The 14,527-nt window shown below is 54.5% G+C and overlaps 2 gene segments (V, D, J or C); both read left to right on the forward strand.

Moving 5' to 3' along the window:
* The window catches only part of LOC138080030 (T cell receptor beta constant 1-like), a 182,497-nt gene extending 177,497 nt beyond the window's left edge, over positions 1 to 5,000 (forward strand). The window contains 4 exon segments of the C gene segment in view: positions 3,228 to 3,617; positions 4,296 to 4,313; positions 4,470 to 4,576; positions 4,889 to 5,000. Of these exon segments, the coding sequence occupies positions 3,228 to 3,617; positions 4,296 to 4,313; positions 4,470 to 4,576; positions 4,889 to 4,909 (536 nt within the window).
* Positions 5,001 to 5,774: 774 nt separating this feature from the next.
* Positions 5,775 to 14,256, forward strand: LOC138079744 (T cell receptor beta constant 1-like). The segment is given in 8 exon segments: positions 5,775 to 5,782; positions 5,951 to 6,022; positions 8,355 to 8,437; positions 8,690 to 8,770; positions 12,741 to 13,130; positions 13,537 to 13,554; positions 13,712 to 13,818; positions 14,145 to 14,256. Coding segments are annotated over 8 exon segments (780 nt in total).
* The last annotated feature ends 271 nt before the right edge of the window (positions 14,257 to 14,527 follow it).

Below are 14,527 nucleotides of genomic sequence, written 5' to 3' on the forward strand. Positions count from 1 at the left end.
ATTGCAGTGGCTTCTCTCCTTGTGGAGCCCCGGCTCTAGGCATTTGGGCTCAGTAGCTGTGGCGCAGGGGTTTAGTTGCCCCGCAGCATAGGGGATCTTCCCCAACCAGAGATCAAACTTGTGTCCCCATCATTGGCAGGCAGACTCTTAAGCCCTGGATCAGGGAAGCCCCCTGCCCTCACTTTAGAGGCAGCTTGGTTGATGCCTCTGTTTCTCCTCTGAGTCTTCTGCCCACAAGCTGCCTCCTCACACCTCTAAGCTCACCCCTCCAAGCTCACCCCTCCTTCTTACACGCATGGATCGGCCCCTCTGAAGTTTCTTCCTCTTTTCCCGCTTTCCCCAGAGTGTGCTTTGGCCTTTCTCCTAGCGGCATCCCTTTGGTCCAGCGCCATGAACACCGGCAGGGAAAAAAATGGCCATTCCCGCTCCCGAGGACCTCAGACTTTTGCCCGGCCTGAGGTTTCTGGGGGTTTCGCCACAGCCACCTGCAGCTGTGGGCCTATAATTCGCCCCTCCACTTTGGGATCGGCACCAAGCTCACCGTGACAGGTATCGGGCGGGAAGCGGGGTGCAAGGGTGTGGGGGTCAGCTTGCTGCACTGTGTCTGAGGCGGCCCCGGCCCAGGGCTCCCAGGAGCTGTGCTTTGTCTCCAGCCTGGTCTCGCTCTTCTCCTCCTTCTCCGGGACTCCTCTGTCGCTCCCGCTTTGGCAGGGGTGCTGTTTTGCTTTCCCTCTCTTATCTGATCGTCTCCATTCCCACCCCCATTCTAACTCTGATCCTGCACTGTTGACCCCCTTTTGGCGAATAGCTCTGTCTTCTATGTTAAAACTTACCCCTAGGACCTCCCTCCAGCTCAGAGCGCTGTCCTTGCTTTCCTTGTCCTTCGTCTGTCCTTGTCTGTCCTTCATCCTTTCTCTGCCTCCAGCAGTCTCCAAAAGCCGTGTGTGTCGTCCTGAGCTGGTTTAAGAAGCCAGGAGGCAGTGAGGGAGCAGCTTGGTGAGACTGAGCTGGTCTGAGGGGGGCTCCTGAGCCCTGAGGGCAGAGGTCCAGGTCACAGCACCACTTGAGCTTGCAGGAGTGTCCCTGGGGAGCACTGCTCTTGGTGGGGGTCAGAGGTAAGTCTGAACAAGCTGTTACAACTGGAAACTTACACCCTTTTAGCAAGAGACAAGGTGGAAGGAGGAGAAATAGGTTGGAGACCCCATTGTTATCAAGCCTCAGGATCTGTGCTGAGATAATGGAGTCAGTGGCTCATGATTAAACACTAACACACCATCACCACCCTCGGGAGGAAGCAGGCAAGGGTGAGGTGGGTCTGGGCTGGAGTTGTAGACACGGCTAGAGGGATGGGTCACCGAGCAGGCTTTACCCTGCAGAGGGGAGCACGTGCCAGGGAGCGTGATGGAAATTGGAAAGTACAGATCATCGGGATTCAAAATGCATGAATTCTGGGGGAAGAGGGGCTCTCGTGCAATTTGCAAAGTGATCTAAACTGGTTCAGGCCCTCTGAGATGTAAGTATAAAACAGAGATGACAATGGTGGTCTCTTGGAGTTCTGAAATTGTAAGGGACTAAATCCTTATGGAGGGGGAGAAGGGGATGACAGAGGATGAGATGGTTGGATGGCATCACTGACTGACTCAATGGACATCAGTCTGAGCAAACTGGAAGAGAGCTAAGGACAGGGAAGCCTGGCGTGCTGCAGTCTGTTGGGTCACAAAGAGTCGGATATGACTGAACATCGACAACAGATCGTGTGCAAATCCTTTGTAGAGGACTCAGAGGATGTCGCCAACCCTTTCATTCCGGTTGAACCTCACTGTGTCAGACTGTCTTGTTCCAAACCGGGGCTCAGTTTTCTCAATAGAAACATTCCCTGAACTTGGATAAAGTGGAGACCTCTGGGTTTGCCACATTTCTGCTCCACAAACTCGCTCCCAGAACAGAGCTAAACAGAGGTCTCAGTGTTGGCAACATGGAGGGTGCTTGAAAGGTAGACGAGTTTTTTGGTTTTACTTTACTCCTCCACATCCTCACACGAGGGCCTGCCTTCCAACAAATTCAGAAATTCTCTCCCATCTGTCAAGCATGTGAAAGGGCCTTCGGACTTTGGCGTTTGTTCATTTCAACGCCTGTGCTGCTTTGAATATAATGCGTGACTGGAACTAGGATTCCAAAGTTGGTAGGGAGGTTTGCTGGACATTGGAAATAAGATAGGGCTCAACCTCAGAACACTTTCTTTCATGGGGTTCCAACCATCCTGGGCAAGCTCCCACACAACCCAGCGCCCGTGTAGGAGTCAGTTTGAAACATCAGACAGGATATTAGCCAAAGGTACATAGGCTGCACAAAGCGGGTTACATGTAAAATCAAAACAAAAGGCAGGTTCAGTATAATATAGAGAAAAGCATGTCAGCTATAACAGGAAAAGTATCTTTTCTAGGGAAGAATATGTATGCATGCTAAGTCACTTCAGTTGTGTCTGACTCTATGCAACCCTACGGACTGTAGCCTGCCAGGCTCCTCTGTCCATGAGATTTTCCAGGCAAGAATACTGGGGTGGGTTGCCATTTCCTCCTCCAGGGATCTTGCCCACTCAGGGATCGATTCACGTCTCTTCGTCTCCTGCATCGGCCGGCACGCTCTTTACCATTGAACCTGGGAAATGCCAGGGAAGAATGGCTAGTTCTAATTCATATGTGTTGTCGCTCAAACAGGTAATCACATACTCCCTGCGAAAACAGAAAAACAATTCTTAGATGCAGTCAGTCTGGTTTCCAGGTCATATTGTTAGGAAAAATCCAGGCTTATTCAGCTCTCCTATAATTACTTCCAGGTCTGAAAATCAGGTAGTCATACACCAAAGAGGGATTAGAGCTAGGAAGAAAACAGACACACTCACTTAATGGGTCATCCTACATGGCTGCAAGAATGAGGCGTTTCACACAAAGCCAGGAAACTCGGGCTGTGATGCCGCCTTAGGGAGAGGCAGGAGGCGGTCAGTAGTGTGTATCCACGGGGCAACCGAGAAAGAAGGGGCAAAGTTGAGGGTGACTGATAGCAGGAGATTGGGATGGTGACCCCTAAACAAACAGAACCTCCTGCTATATAATTTTATGATGATGCTGTGGCCCCTTTCCTTGTTGCCCCCGATTCACACACACACAGCCCCTCCCATGCCCAGCTGGCTCTCAGGCCGGTCCTGGCCCCCACCCCTGTCCTTCCAGACGATCTGAGCCGGGTGCACCCGCCCAAGGTGGCTGTGTTCGAACCCTCGGAAGCAGAGATCTCCCGGACCCAGAAGGCCACGCTCGTGTGCCTGGCCACGGGCTTCTACCCCGACCACGTGGAGCTGACCTGGTGGGTGAACAGGAAGCAGGTCACCACTGGGGTCAGCACGGACCCTGAGCCCTACAAAGAGGACCTCACGCAGAATGACTCCAGATACTGCCTGAGCAGCCGGCTGAGGGTGACCGCCACCTTCTGGCACAACCCTCGCAACCACTTCCGATGCCAAGTCCAGTTCTACGGGCTCACGGACCAGGACCAGTGGGAGGAGCAGGACAGGGCCAAGCCCGTCACCCAGAACATCAGCGCCGAGACCTGGGGCAGAGCAGGTGAGCCGGCCCGGAGGGAGTCAGAGCCGACAGAGGAGAGATCAGGGAGAGAGCGGGAAGGCTGCACACAGGGTGAAGGGCTGGGGGGCGGGGGGAGCCCAGCAAGAGGGTGGACAGGGCACCTCCTCGGGCAAACTCCTCCCCCGGATCCAGATCCTCAGCCCAGCTCAGCTGTGCTGGTGGGCGCCCTCCCTGCCCGCCTGCACAGCTCAGGGTGCCAGTGGTGGGTCCCCATCCCCTTCAGTGCTGCCTCCTTCATGACCCTGAGGATGCTGTGGCCACATTGGCACAGGCAGTGCTGGGACTCTGATCAGAGGCTGCTCGGAGCCTGGGGGTCAGCGCTGACTAAAAGCTAGCTTAGTAGGTCTTTTTCATTTATTTGTTTTGTTTTAAGCATCTCAAAGTATCACATATTTATGATTGCCTAGTTTTAATGTATCAGGAATCTGGGCATAGCTTAGCTGGCTCGTTTATCTCAAGATGCTACAATCAGATGTCAGCCAAAGCTGGAGTCTTATCTGAAGGCTCAGCTGGGGTAAGATCCACTCCTAAGTTCACGCGGTTGTTGCAAGATTTAGCATCTTGCCAGCTATTGGACTGAGGAAGGCTGGCTTAGCTTTGAATCTGCTTTAGAAGATGCAGGCTCTCATCCATTTCCCTCCTTCTTTTTTCTTTCAGACTGTGGCGTCACCTCTGGTAAGTGGCCTTCTCCTCCTATGTCCCTATCTCCTATTATCTTTGCTCTGGAATCAGAGAATGCAAAACCCATGGACCCTGGTGGGGGCTATGAGGGAAGGAGGCCACAGATGACCAGCTCACAGGTACCTAGCTGCTCTCCCTTCCTGCCAACAGCGTCTTATCAGCAAGGCGTCCTGTCTGCCACCCTCCTCTATGAGATCCTGCTGGGGAAGGCCACCCTGTACGCTGTGCTGGTCAGCGCCCTGGTGCTGATGGCCATGGTAAGGAGGGGCCAGGATGGGGCAGGCAGGTTGGAGGTGACACTGGAAATGCAACAACACAGACCTAGGAACGTAAAGACCCCACCAGGACCAGAGGCGGGCAGAGAGGAAAAAAGGGTTCACCCACACCTTGCCCCTCTGTGATCAGAGTGGAAGAGCCGTGCTGGGCAGGAGAAACTGGGGTCACCAGAAAACCCAATGGCTGGATGTTGGGAGGAGACCTGCTCTTCGTCTTGTCAGTGGGACACCCTGCTTCCTCTCTGTCCCCAGCACTTCTGGCTCCTGGTAACCCTCACACCTTCTCTTCCTCAGGTCAAGAGAAAAGATTCCTGAAGCCAGCTTCCAGCCTGTTACTGCCCTGATGGAAATTCTGCTTTTCCCTTTCCTACCCAGCGCTTCTGAAGAGCTGCCCTCATCTCTGGACTCAGCCCAGCGTCCACCCCCATGTGCGGGTGCCCCAAACTCTCAGGACCAGGATCTCCCTAACCCAGGAGAACCCTAGGGGGACTGAACTTACTGAACCAATAAAAATGGCCTGTTGTGTTCACTCGGCCTTGAGTGTCTCCTCGCCTCTTCTGTCCATCTCTCAAGTCCCACGTGACTCCAGGCAGGGTACAAGCAGGAGACATTCAGGGAAGTGCAGTCCTTTCAGGTGGGAGGTGAGGGGCCCAGCCTGTGACTGGCACTGCTCCTCCTCGTCAGGGAAACTTAAGGACGTGTGAAAGGGCAGAACTGGTGAAGGGAGAGGCTTACTCTGGAGCAGTCTAGAAAAATGCTGATGTTAACTCTAGGAATTTTCTGTCCTACTTAATCAAGGTGCTCTGAGGTAGAGCTGACCTGCCCAGGTGTGTCTACCTGCCAAGTGGTCACGACCTCATGACAACGAAGCTCAAGGTCATTTGTGTCACCCACGCAGCCTCCCCAAGGGCATTCACCACTCAGCTTCCTTCACCACCAAGGAGTGTTTCCAGGAGAGAAGAAAGTCACTGGCTTGGGACTCTGTTCTCAGTAGCAAATGTGTCTTCTAGTTTAAGTTGTAAAGCCAGTTAGAAATTTCACTCAAGTGAATTAGGTAGATGAGAAAATGTCCCCTGATGAGTCCTCGGAGGATGGAAAATAAAGTTCCCTAAAACCAAGGATCAGCCCTCTTGCTGTTTCTAGAAATCCTTCCAAAGCTCTTTATTGTCAGATGGTCACCATGGTGACGTAACCCAGAGCCCTCAAAATGGCATAAAAGATCCACCGTTGTCCTCTGTCTGTCTACACTCACCCTCACTCCTGTCACCCTGGACCCCTTGAGCCACTAGCTTGCAGGTCATCTTACACTCCTCTACCTGGAATGACAAATATGTAAGCTCCTACTGATCCTTGAAGATTTACCAGTGATATCTTCCGCATAAGAAGCCTCTGTGCCTCTTACGCCACCCCCATGATGCGGGATGAAACGTACCGTGTATGTTGCTGTCACAGTGCCCCGTGCCCACCTTCTTCCTACCACTGACCACACTTGACGGAAACTACCCCTTTTCTTGTCTGACACCTCTACTTGAAGGTTACTCCATGATGGCAAAGTTGTGTTTTGTTACAGTAGCCATGGGATGTGGCATAGTACCTTAATTCAGTGTGTGTGTGTGTGAGTTCCTCAGTCTTTGCGACCCCATGGACTGCCACCTGCCAGGCTCCTCTGTCCATGGGATTTTCCAGGCAAGAATACTGGAGTGGCTTGCCATTACCGTTCCCAGGGGATCTTCTTGACCCAGGGATGGAACCCAGGTCTCCTGCATTGCAGGCAGATTCTTTACCATCTGAGCCACATGGGAAGCCATGTTCAGTGTATGCATCCATTAAATCATCTGGGAATCAATGAATGAGTCAGTGAGTTCACCCACAGTGACCCAGTTCAGGGGCAGATATCACCCTCAGGCCCGCTTGAGACAGACAGCGACCCTCCCTCTCCCAGCCCTGCAACACACAGCCTTCTCTATGGCAACACATGCGTGCATTCTAACATGGGTCTCTCATATACAACCACATGCATATACACATATGTCTCTGTATATGTATGCATCCGAATAGCCAACAACTTGCTAAGCACATATCATTGCAATGTTTGCTGTTAACTTCCAAGAAAATAAAGATATCCAACTCACAGTCCTCAAGAATCTTCCCTGTTCATTAGGGGATAACTCATGGATAGAAAGAGTTAATATACAAGCAATGTGAGTTACTATAATGCAGGCAGAGGCTAGCACTGAGTTTCTGACTGGGACCATCAGCGGAGAGTCTGGGAAGGTGGCAGACTTCACAGAAGAGCTGGTCTCAGTGATCCCTGTGGGAGAGAGGTCATGAGTCAGAGGTATGAATGGGACAGGGAAGCACAGGGTCAGGGACCTCGCACTCAGCACTCAGGTCCTTGCACTCAGCTGGCTGCGAGGTTCAGAGATGGCAGTCCTAAGTCTGTAGAGGCAGGCTGGGGCTTCCCGCTGGGAGAGTGGACTCTATCCTCGCCCAGCATGAGGCGGGCATACAGCAGACGCACTGAGCATCTGTGCACTAGGGAGAGGAGTCAGGCCATCCAGGAAGCCAAGGGCAAGCGCAGAGCTGCGAGTCCTCCCGCCCTGAGCTGACATCACCTCTGTGGATGGTCCTCCCACCCACCTCTCTATAAATGCCAGTCTGCACAGGTGAGCAAAGAGAGTCCCAGAGGGGAGCCCTGATGACATAGGGGAGCTCCTCAGGGTGGCATCTGTTCCAGGAGGGGCCTCTCTGCCCCCCGCCCCCACCACTAGCACCCTGCCCTTCCCCAGGCGCCTCCCCACTCTCAGTGTGCCCTGACTCTGTCACCTCTCACCCCACTCAATCAGACCAGCCTCTGCCACCTGCACTTCCTGCCTCTGCGCAGTGGTTGGAGGAGGGGCACCAGAGGAGAGGACATTTTTGTATCACAGTGTAACATTGTGGGGGCTGGGGGGGTGGGCACAATGATTCAGTTAGAGGAAGTGCTTTTACAAAAAGCCCTGCCTCAGAAAATAGACTCAGCCCACCCAGAACCTAGCTCCCAGTTTAAGATGGGGAGAGTGGCTGGGAGAAGTCCCTGGGGCAGGTCCCTCTGTGACCTTGCAGGGACCTGGACTCTGATCACCTCTGCCTCTCCCTGCGCCACACTCAGCTTCCAAGGAACACGAAGAATCAAGCCGTCAGAGTGGGATCTTCACAAAACTTGATCTTGGACAAAGTATTTGCAGTTGTGTTATTTGTTAAGCACTCACAACAGCCCCCTGGGGAAGATATTACCCCATTTTTCAGATGGAGAAACTAAGGCCAGGGAGGTTGCGGTCCCAGAAATAGTAGGAAGCAGGGTCTAGCCTGAAACACTTCCCAGTCCACCAAAATCTTCACCCCTAGTGCCTCTTCCAATTTCACAACCATGTCAGCCCCCAAGTCAAGCTCATTCTCTGCAAAATTGGGGGTGACCTCATGTCCAGACCACCTGTCCACTAGTTCTGGAGTGAGGTCGGGAGAGAGAAGCCAGGGAGGAGAAGGAGGGTGGCCCCAGACTGTTCCAGGGGAGGAGGGGAAGAGGGAGGAATTCTTGGCAGCCCCTTCCCACTGTGCTCCTATGATGAGCTGCACTTCGGGTCAGGGACCAGGCTCACCGTACTAGGTAAGAATGCTTCTCCAGGGGGAGGGAGGGTGGAATGCCCAGACTAGATGATCCCCCCCAACCCTGGCTTTGGGAGAGTGGGCGCTGGAGCCTCTCCGGCTGCTCTCCGAGAAGGGAAAGTTTGCGCCTGGGTTCCCAGGGCTGTGTGAACGCCGCGCAGCTGTACTTTGGAGCTGGTTCCAAGCTGACTGTGCTGGGTAAGGAGGGCAGCTGGAGTGTCTGAGTGTTCCCTCGGGTGGGATGCAGAGAGGCGGGCGGCTGCCATCTCCCTTCGAGGCGGCGCTCAGGGTCGGTGGGGACCTGGGCCGAGTCTAGGCATCAGAGAAGGGCAGCGCTGGTTTTTGTCCCGGGTCCCCGGGCTGTGAGCCAAAGCACTCAGTACTTCGGCGCGGGCACTCGGCTGTCGGTGCTAGGTGAGCGGGGACGCCTCTGGGGACCCGGGGGATGAGCGGCGGGTTTTTGCGCGGGGCTGGGGGGCCGTGACTCAGAGACGCAGTACTTCGGGCCGGGCACGCGGCTCCTGGTGCTAGGTGAGTGCGGGCGGCGCGCCTCGATTCTTTGTGGGGCGCCCCGGCGCCGCCCTGACCTATGAGGCCGTTAGCGGGCTGGCCGCGGTGGGTGAGACTCCGCGCGCTGGCCGCGGGCGGCGGGGTCAGGGCGGGTCGGATCCGGGCGCTTAGTCCTTCCCCTGCCCTGGAGCCGGGCTCTGGGACCCGGAGGGCGAGCAGTGACGCTCTGAGGGGTTTGCTTTCGGGGCTGGGACTCTGTGAGCCAGTGAGCGGTATTTCGGCGCCGGCACCAGGCTCACGGTCACAGGTGAGATCTGAACGCTTCCCTGCCTTCTATTCGCGGCCCCTCTTGTCCCGGGAGATGGGTGGGGTGGGCTGGAGCGTGTGGCTACGTTGTCCACCTGTGGAGTCAGCTTTGCAAGGGATGAGGGGCCAGGACTTGGGTTCTCATAGTCCTGGAACAGAGAGGTGGGGCAAGGGGGGCTTTGGTCTTTTTGTTTTTTTCCCTGAGATATTAGGGACCTGGTGAACCATGGCGAAAAAGAGAATTTATTAGGACTCTGAGAGCTGCTTGATTGGCGAGAAAGACTGAGGATGGCGATCTGGGCTGAGGGGAGGGTAGAAATGGGTGAAACAGCTGTAAAGGGGAAAATGAGCTGGGGGTGGGGGCCAGGAACAGGCAGAGCTGGCTCCAGGCAGGAAGAGATGCAAGCTTCCACTGAAAGGCCCAGGAGGAAAAGGATGGAGGAAAATGGAACAGAGACTTGAAAGAGACAGATAAACACGAGGCAGCGAGGGAAAGAATCCAAAAGGGTGGGGTTAGTTGATTTACTGTTTGAAAGTTTGGATTTAAATTTAGGTTTCGAAACCTCTTCCTAAGTCCAGACCCCTGCCGGCCAGGCTGTGTGTACAGCACACGCGGGCTGGGTGGGAACCTGGGCCACTGGGGGCATTTACTCCCCAAATGGAGCCCCCTCACCACCACCACCACCCCGCCCCCGCCACCCAGCCTGAAATTCCCCTCCTTACACCAGGTCTTCTAGGTTAAACAGCCAGATGGTGCAGGAACTACATTCAAATAGACATATTTTCCTGCTGAGACCAGGAACATTGCCAAGGAGATCTTAGCGCTGGAAAGGGATCTTCAATGTCACCTGGTGATGGAAACACTGAGCTTCCAGAGGGGAACGACTCCTCAGTAGTGTGTTTACTGGATGATGTGATCACAGCAAGGGTGTCTGTAGTTAGACGGGTTAGGTTGGAGCCAGTGGGGCTCCTTTCGAAGTGTTTGTTCCTGGTGACAGCTGGGTTCCTGTGATCAGCCAGGGTGAAGAGCAGGAGGCTTCAGAACAGGTGCACCTGGGTCCCAAGCCCTGGTCCTTTAATGATCTGATGACCTTGGGCAAGTGAAACTGTGGGAACCTTCCCTCGGATTGAAAGTCATCAAGACCTACTGCTAACACTGCCGACACGGCAGGAGTAGCTGCCTGGGGAGGGTCTTAGAGTATCTAGCAGACCTGTTGTAACTCAATGGTCTCCCCCCTGACCCTCGCCTAGGCGGTCACTGGGGCAGCAGGGGAACCCAGTGCCAGTGGAGGGGCAGGATTAGCATGGGGAGGAGGGCTGGCTATATGTGAGAAGTGAGCTGGGAGCAGGACAGGTAAACTTCAGAGTTCTGTCTGAGGCTCTCTAGCCCACATCCAAGCACACACCAGCAAAGCCCAGCAGGACACACACAGAGGTGCACCCACATGGGTGAGCCCACCCACGGGGACTCACAAACAGGGAGGGGAAACTGACTTACTCCTCATCGTGCGGCCATGTAGTCAGTGATTCACTACGTACGGAAGGTCCTGCTTCCTTCTGCCCCGCCCATCAATATCACAAGGAGCATCGCATATGGCTCAAACACGAGTCTGTAATTTTCCCAGTAAGTTCCAAGTGTTTGCTAAGCGAGGGGGTCAGAGGAGTCAATTCGGTAATGCCCCTGGAGGGCTGGTAGAACCCCAGAGGCAGAGACTCTGCAGGAGGGTGAAGAACCAGGCTGAGGGCAGAAAGCCTGAGGGAGCCTGTGCAACAGAGACAAGGCAGGAGGTTTCCATTTCAGCTCCGGCCCGGCAGCAAAGCCCTCGCGACAGAGGTACAGTCACAGGGTGGAAGTGCAGCACAGGGCCCCTCGGCCTGATGGAAGGCAGAAAGTGAAGGGAAGTGCTAGCTGCTTAGTCAAGTCTGACTCTGCAACCCCATGGACTGCAGCCCACCAGGCTCCTCTGTCCATGGAATTCTCCAGGCAAGAATGCTGGAGTGGGTTGCCATTCCCTTCTCCAGGGGGTCTCCCTGATCAAGGGATCGAGCCCAGATCTCCTGCATTGCAGGCAGATTCTTTACTGAATGAGTACCAAAGAAGCCCAGAGCTACCTCAAAATGAACACCTAAGGCTTTTGTTTAAAAAATTATTTAGAATTTCACGGTGGTGACACCAGCACATCATATCAAGCAGGGGGGCCTTCTAAGTGCGGGGTCCTGTGTGACTACACAGTTTACACCCCCATAAAGCCAGCCCTGAAGTTAAGTCACGTCCATGGAAAGAGCAAGTGTCAGAACTCTTTTTTTAAATCTTCTACGCTAAACTACATCTCTTTGGAATGAAATGTCTTCCTTTTAACAGAATTGCTCAGAAACAAACAAAAACAAATCAATACAAAGCAAAGAACAGGATAAAATAAAGGTTTAGAGGGTCCAGAAGCAATAAGATAGTCAGATGAGAAGTCCGCAGGAGCTTTAACTGGAATGCCTTCGCCTGGGGCCCTCCGGGATGCCGCACACCAGAGGCTTAGCTGGATCAAGACTGCTCTGATGACCTCAGATGCATACTTAGGAAGCCAGCCAGCAGGGAGAAGTAGAACACATGGAATCAAAGGGGCAAAGAAAGTTGAAGATGCCTGAATTTAAAACAAGGGGAGACAGCAATTTCTCTGAGCTGAGGCAACTCAGGGGTACCTGGAGGCAGAGGAATGGCTAGGTTGACCTGAAGCACTGGAAAGAAAGAAAACCTCCCATTCTGATGAGTACACTCTAAGACAAATGCTGTCTTCATATGAGTACGCAAAAATATATCATCAGTACATTGCCATCTGAAAAAATAAAACGCATCCATCAAATAACTTCCTTATCCCCAAGTCATCTTACTGGTCAACCCCTCAGGCTCACTCCCAGCAGAGGACAGGGCTTTCGGCATCCACAGATCAGGTCGTGTCCACCCCACTCCAGACAGGCGGTGTTGGCTTCTCCCTTCACAAGCAGGAAAATTGATGCAGAGACATCCAGAGACTATCTAAAGCCACTTCTAAGCTTCGAATCCTATTATTCATGTTCCATCTGGTGCTCTACTTAAATAACTACCATATATGATGGTGAGAAGTAGAGAAATAAGCTTCCCATGTTGAATAACAAAACAATAACGTAAGAGAAGAGAATTTGCTCAGAGGTTGGATGGTGCCGTTTGTAAGGCCACCTTTGGGGCTGGAGACACAGGGGGTGAGTACAGGCACAGGCAGGGCAGGGGGGAGGCAGAGCACAGCGGCGTGGGGTGGTGACCCCCCAAACAGACAGGCCATACTGTTTGCGTGCACGCTCAGTCGCTCAGTCGTGTCCCACTCTTCTGCAACCCTATGGACTGTAGCCCGCTCCTCTATCCATGGGATTTCCCAGGCAAGAACACTGGGGTGGGTTGCCATTTCATTCTCTAGGGGATCTTCCCAACCCAGGGATGAAACCCACGTCTCCTGCATCGGCAGACAGATTCCCTCTGAGCCACTGGAGTAGCCATCTTGCTACATGACTTTATTTTAGGATAACCCTGTGGCCCCCTTCCCTTCCTTCTCACACTCATATACTCATACATGAAAACACAGACACACTCACACACACAGCCCCTACCATGCCCAGCCGGCTTTCAGGCCGGTCCTGGCCCCCACCCCTGTCCTTCCAGACGATCTGAGCCGGGTGCACCCGCCCAAGGTGGCTGTGTTCGAACCCTCGGAAGCAGAGATCTCCCGGACCCAGAAGGCCACGCTCGTGTGCCTGGCCACAGGCTTCTACCCCGACCACGTGGAGCTGACCTGGTGGGTGAACAGGAAGCAGGTCACCACTGGGGTCAGCACGGACCCTGAGCCCTACAAAGAGGACCTCACGCAGAATGACTCCAGATACTGTCTGAGCAGCCGGCTGAGGGTGACCGCCGCCTTCTGGCACAACCCCCGCAACCACTTCCGATGCCAAGTCCAGTTCTACGGGCTCACGGACCAGGACCAGTGGGAGGAGCAGGACAGGGCCAAGCCCGTCACCCAGAACATCAGCGCCGAGACCTGGGGCAGAGCAGGTGAGCCGGCCCGGAGGGAGTCAGAGCCGACAGAGGAGAGATCAGGGAGAGAGCGGGAAGGCAGAGTGGAGAGCGGGGGAGCCCAGCAAGAGGGTGGACAGGGCACCTCCTCGGGCGAACTCCTCCCCCGGATCCAGATCCTCAGCCCAGCTCAGCTGTGCTGGTGGGCGCCCTCCCTGCCCGCCTGCACAGCTCAGGGTGCCAGTGGTGGGTCCCCATCCCCTTCAGTGCTGCCTCCTTCATGACCCTGAGGATGCTGTGGCCACATTGGCACAGGCAGTGCTGGGACTCTGATCAGAGGCTGCTCGGAGCCTGGGGGTCAGTGCTGACTAAAAGACTGACTTAGTTTTGAATCGGGTTTAGAAGATGCAGGCTCTCATCCATTTCCCTCCCCTTTTTTTTTCAGACTGTGGTGTCACCTCCGGTGAGTAGCCCTCTACTTCCTTGTCTCCATCCCCATGGTCATTGCTCTGGAACCAGAGACAGAGAACCCATGGACACTGGTTGGGGAGGTGTAAAGCGGGAGGAGGCCAGAGATACCAGCTCACAGGTACCTACCTGCTCTCCCTTCCTGCCAACAGCGTCTTATCAGCAAGGCGTCCTGTCTGCCACCCTCCTCTATGAGATCCTGCTGGGGAAGGCCACCCTGTACGCTGTGCTGGTCAGCACCCTGGTGCTGATGGCCATGGTAAGGAGGGGCCAGGATGGGGCAGGCAGGTTGGAGGTGACACTGGAAATGCAGCAACACAGACCTAGGAACGTAGAAACCCCACCAGGACCAGAGGTGGACAGAGAGGAAGAAGGGGTTCACCCACATGCCTCAGAAGACACCTTGCCCCTCTGTGATCAGAGTGGAAGAGCCGTGCTGGGCAGGAGAAACTGGGGTCACCAGAAAACCCAATGGCTGGATGTTGGGAGGAGACCTGCTCTTCGTCTTGTCAGTGGGACACCCTGCTTCCTCTCTGTCCCCAGCACTCCTGGCTCCTGGTAACCCTCACACCTTCTCTTCCTCAGGTCAAGAGAAAAGATTCCTGAAGCCAGCTTCCAGCCTGTTACTGCCCTGATGGGAATTCTGCTTTTCCCGTTCCTACCCAGCGCTTCTGAAGAGCTGCCCTCATCTCTGGACTCAGCCCAGCGTCCACCCCCATGTGCGGGTGCCCCAAACTCTCAGGACCAGGATCTCCCTAACCCAGGGGAGACCCTAGGGGGACTGAACTTACTGAACCAATAAAAATGGCCTGTTGTGTTCACTCGGCCTTGAGTGTCTCCTTGCCTCTTCTGTCCATCTCTCAAGTCCCATGTGACTCCAGGCAGGGTACAAGCAGGAGACATTCAAGGGAAGTGCAGTCCTTTCAGGCGGGAGGCGAGGGGCCCAGCCTGTGACTGGCACTGCTCCT

Source organism: Capricornis sumatraensis, chromosome 5 (assembly GCF_032405125.1).
Source record: "Capricornis sumatraensis isolate serow.1 chromosome 5, serow.2, whole genome shotgun sequence".
NCBI lineage: Eukaryota > Metazoa > Chordata > Mammalia > Artiodactyla > Bovidae > Capricornis > Capricornis sumatraensis.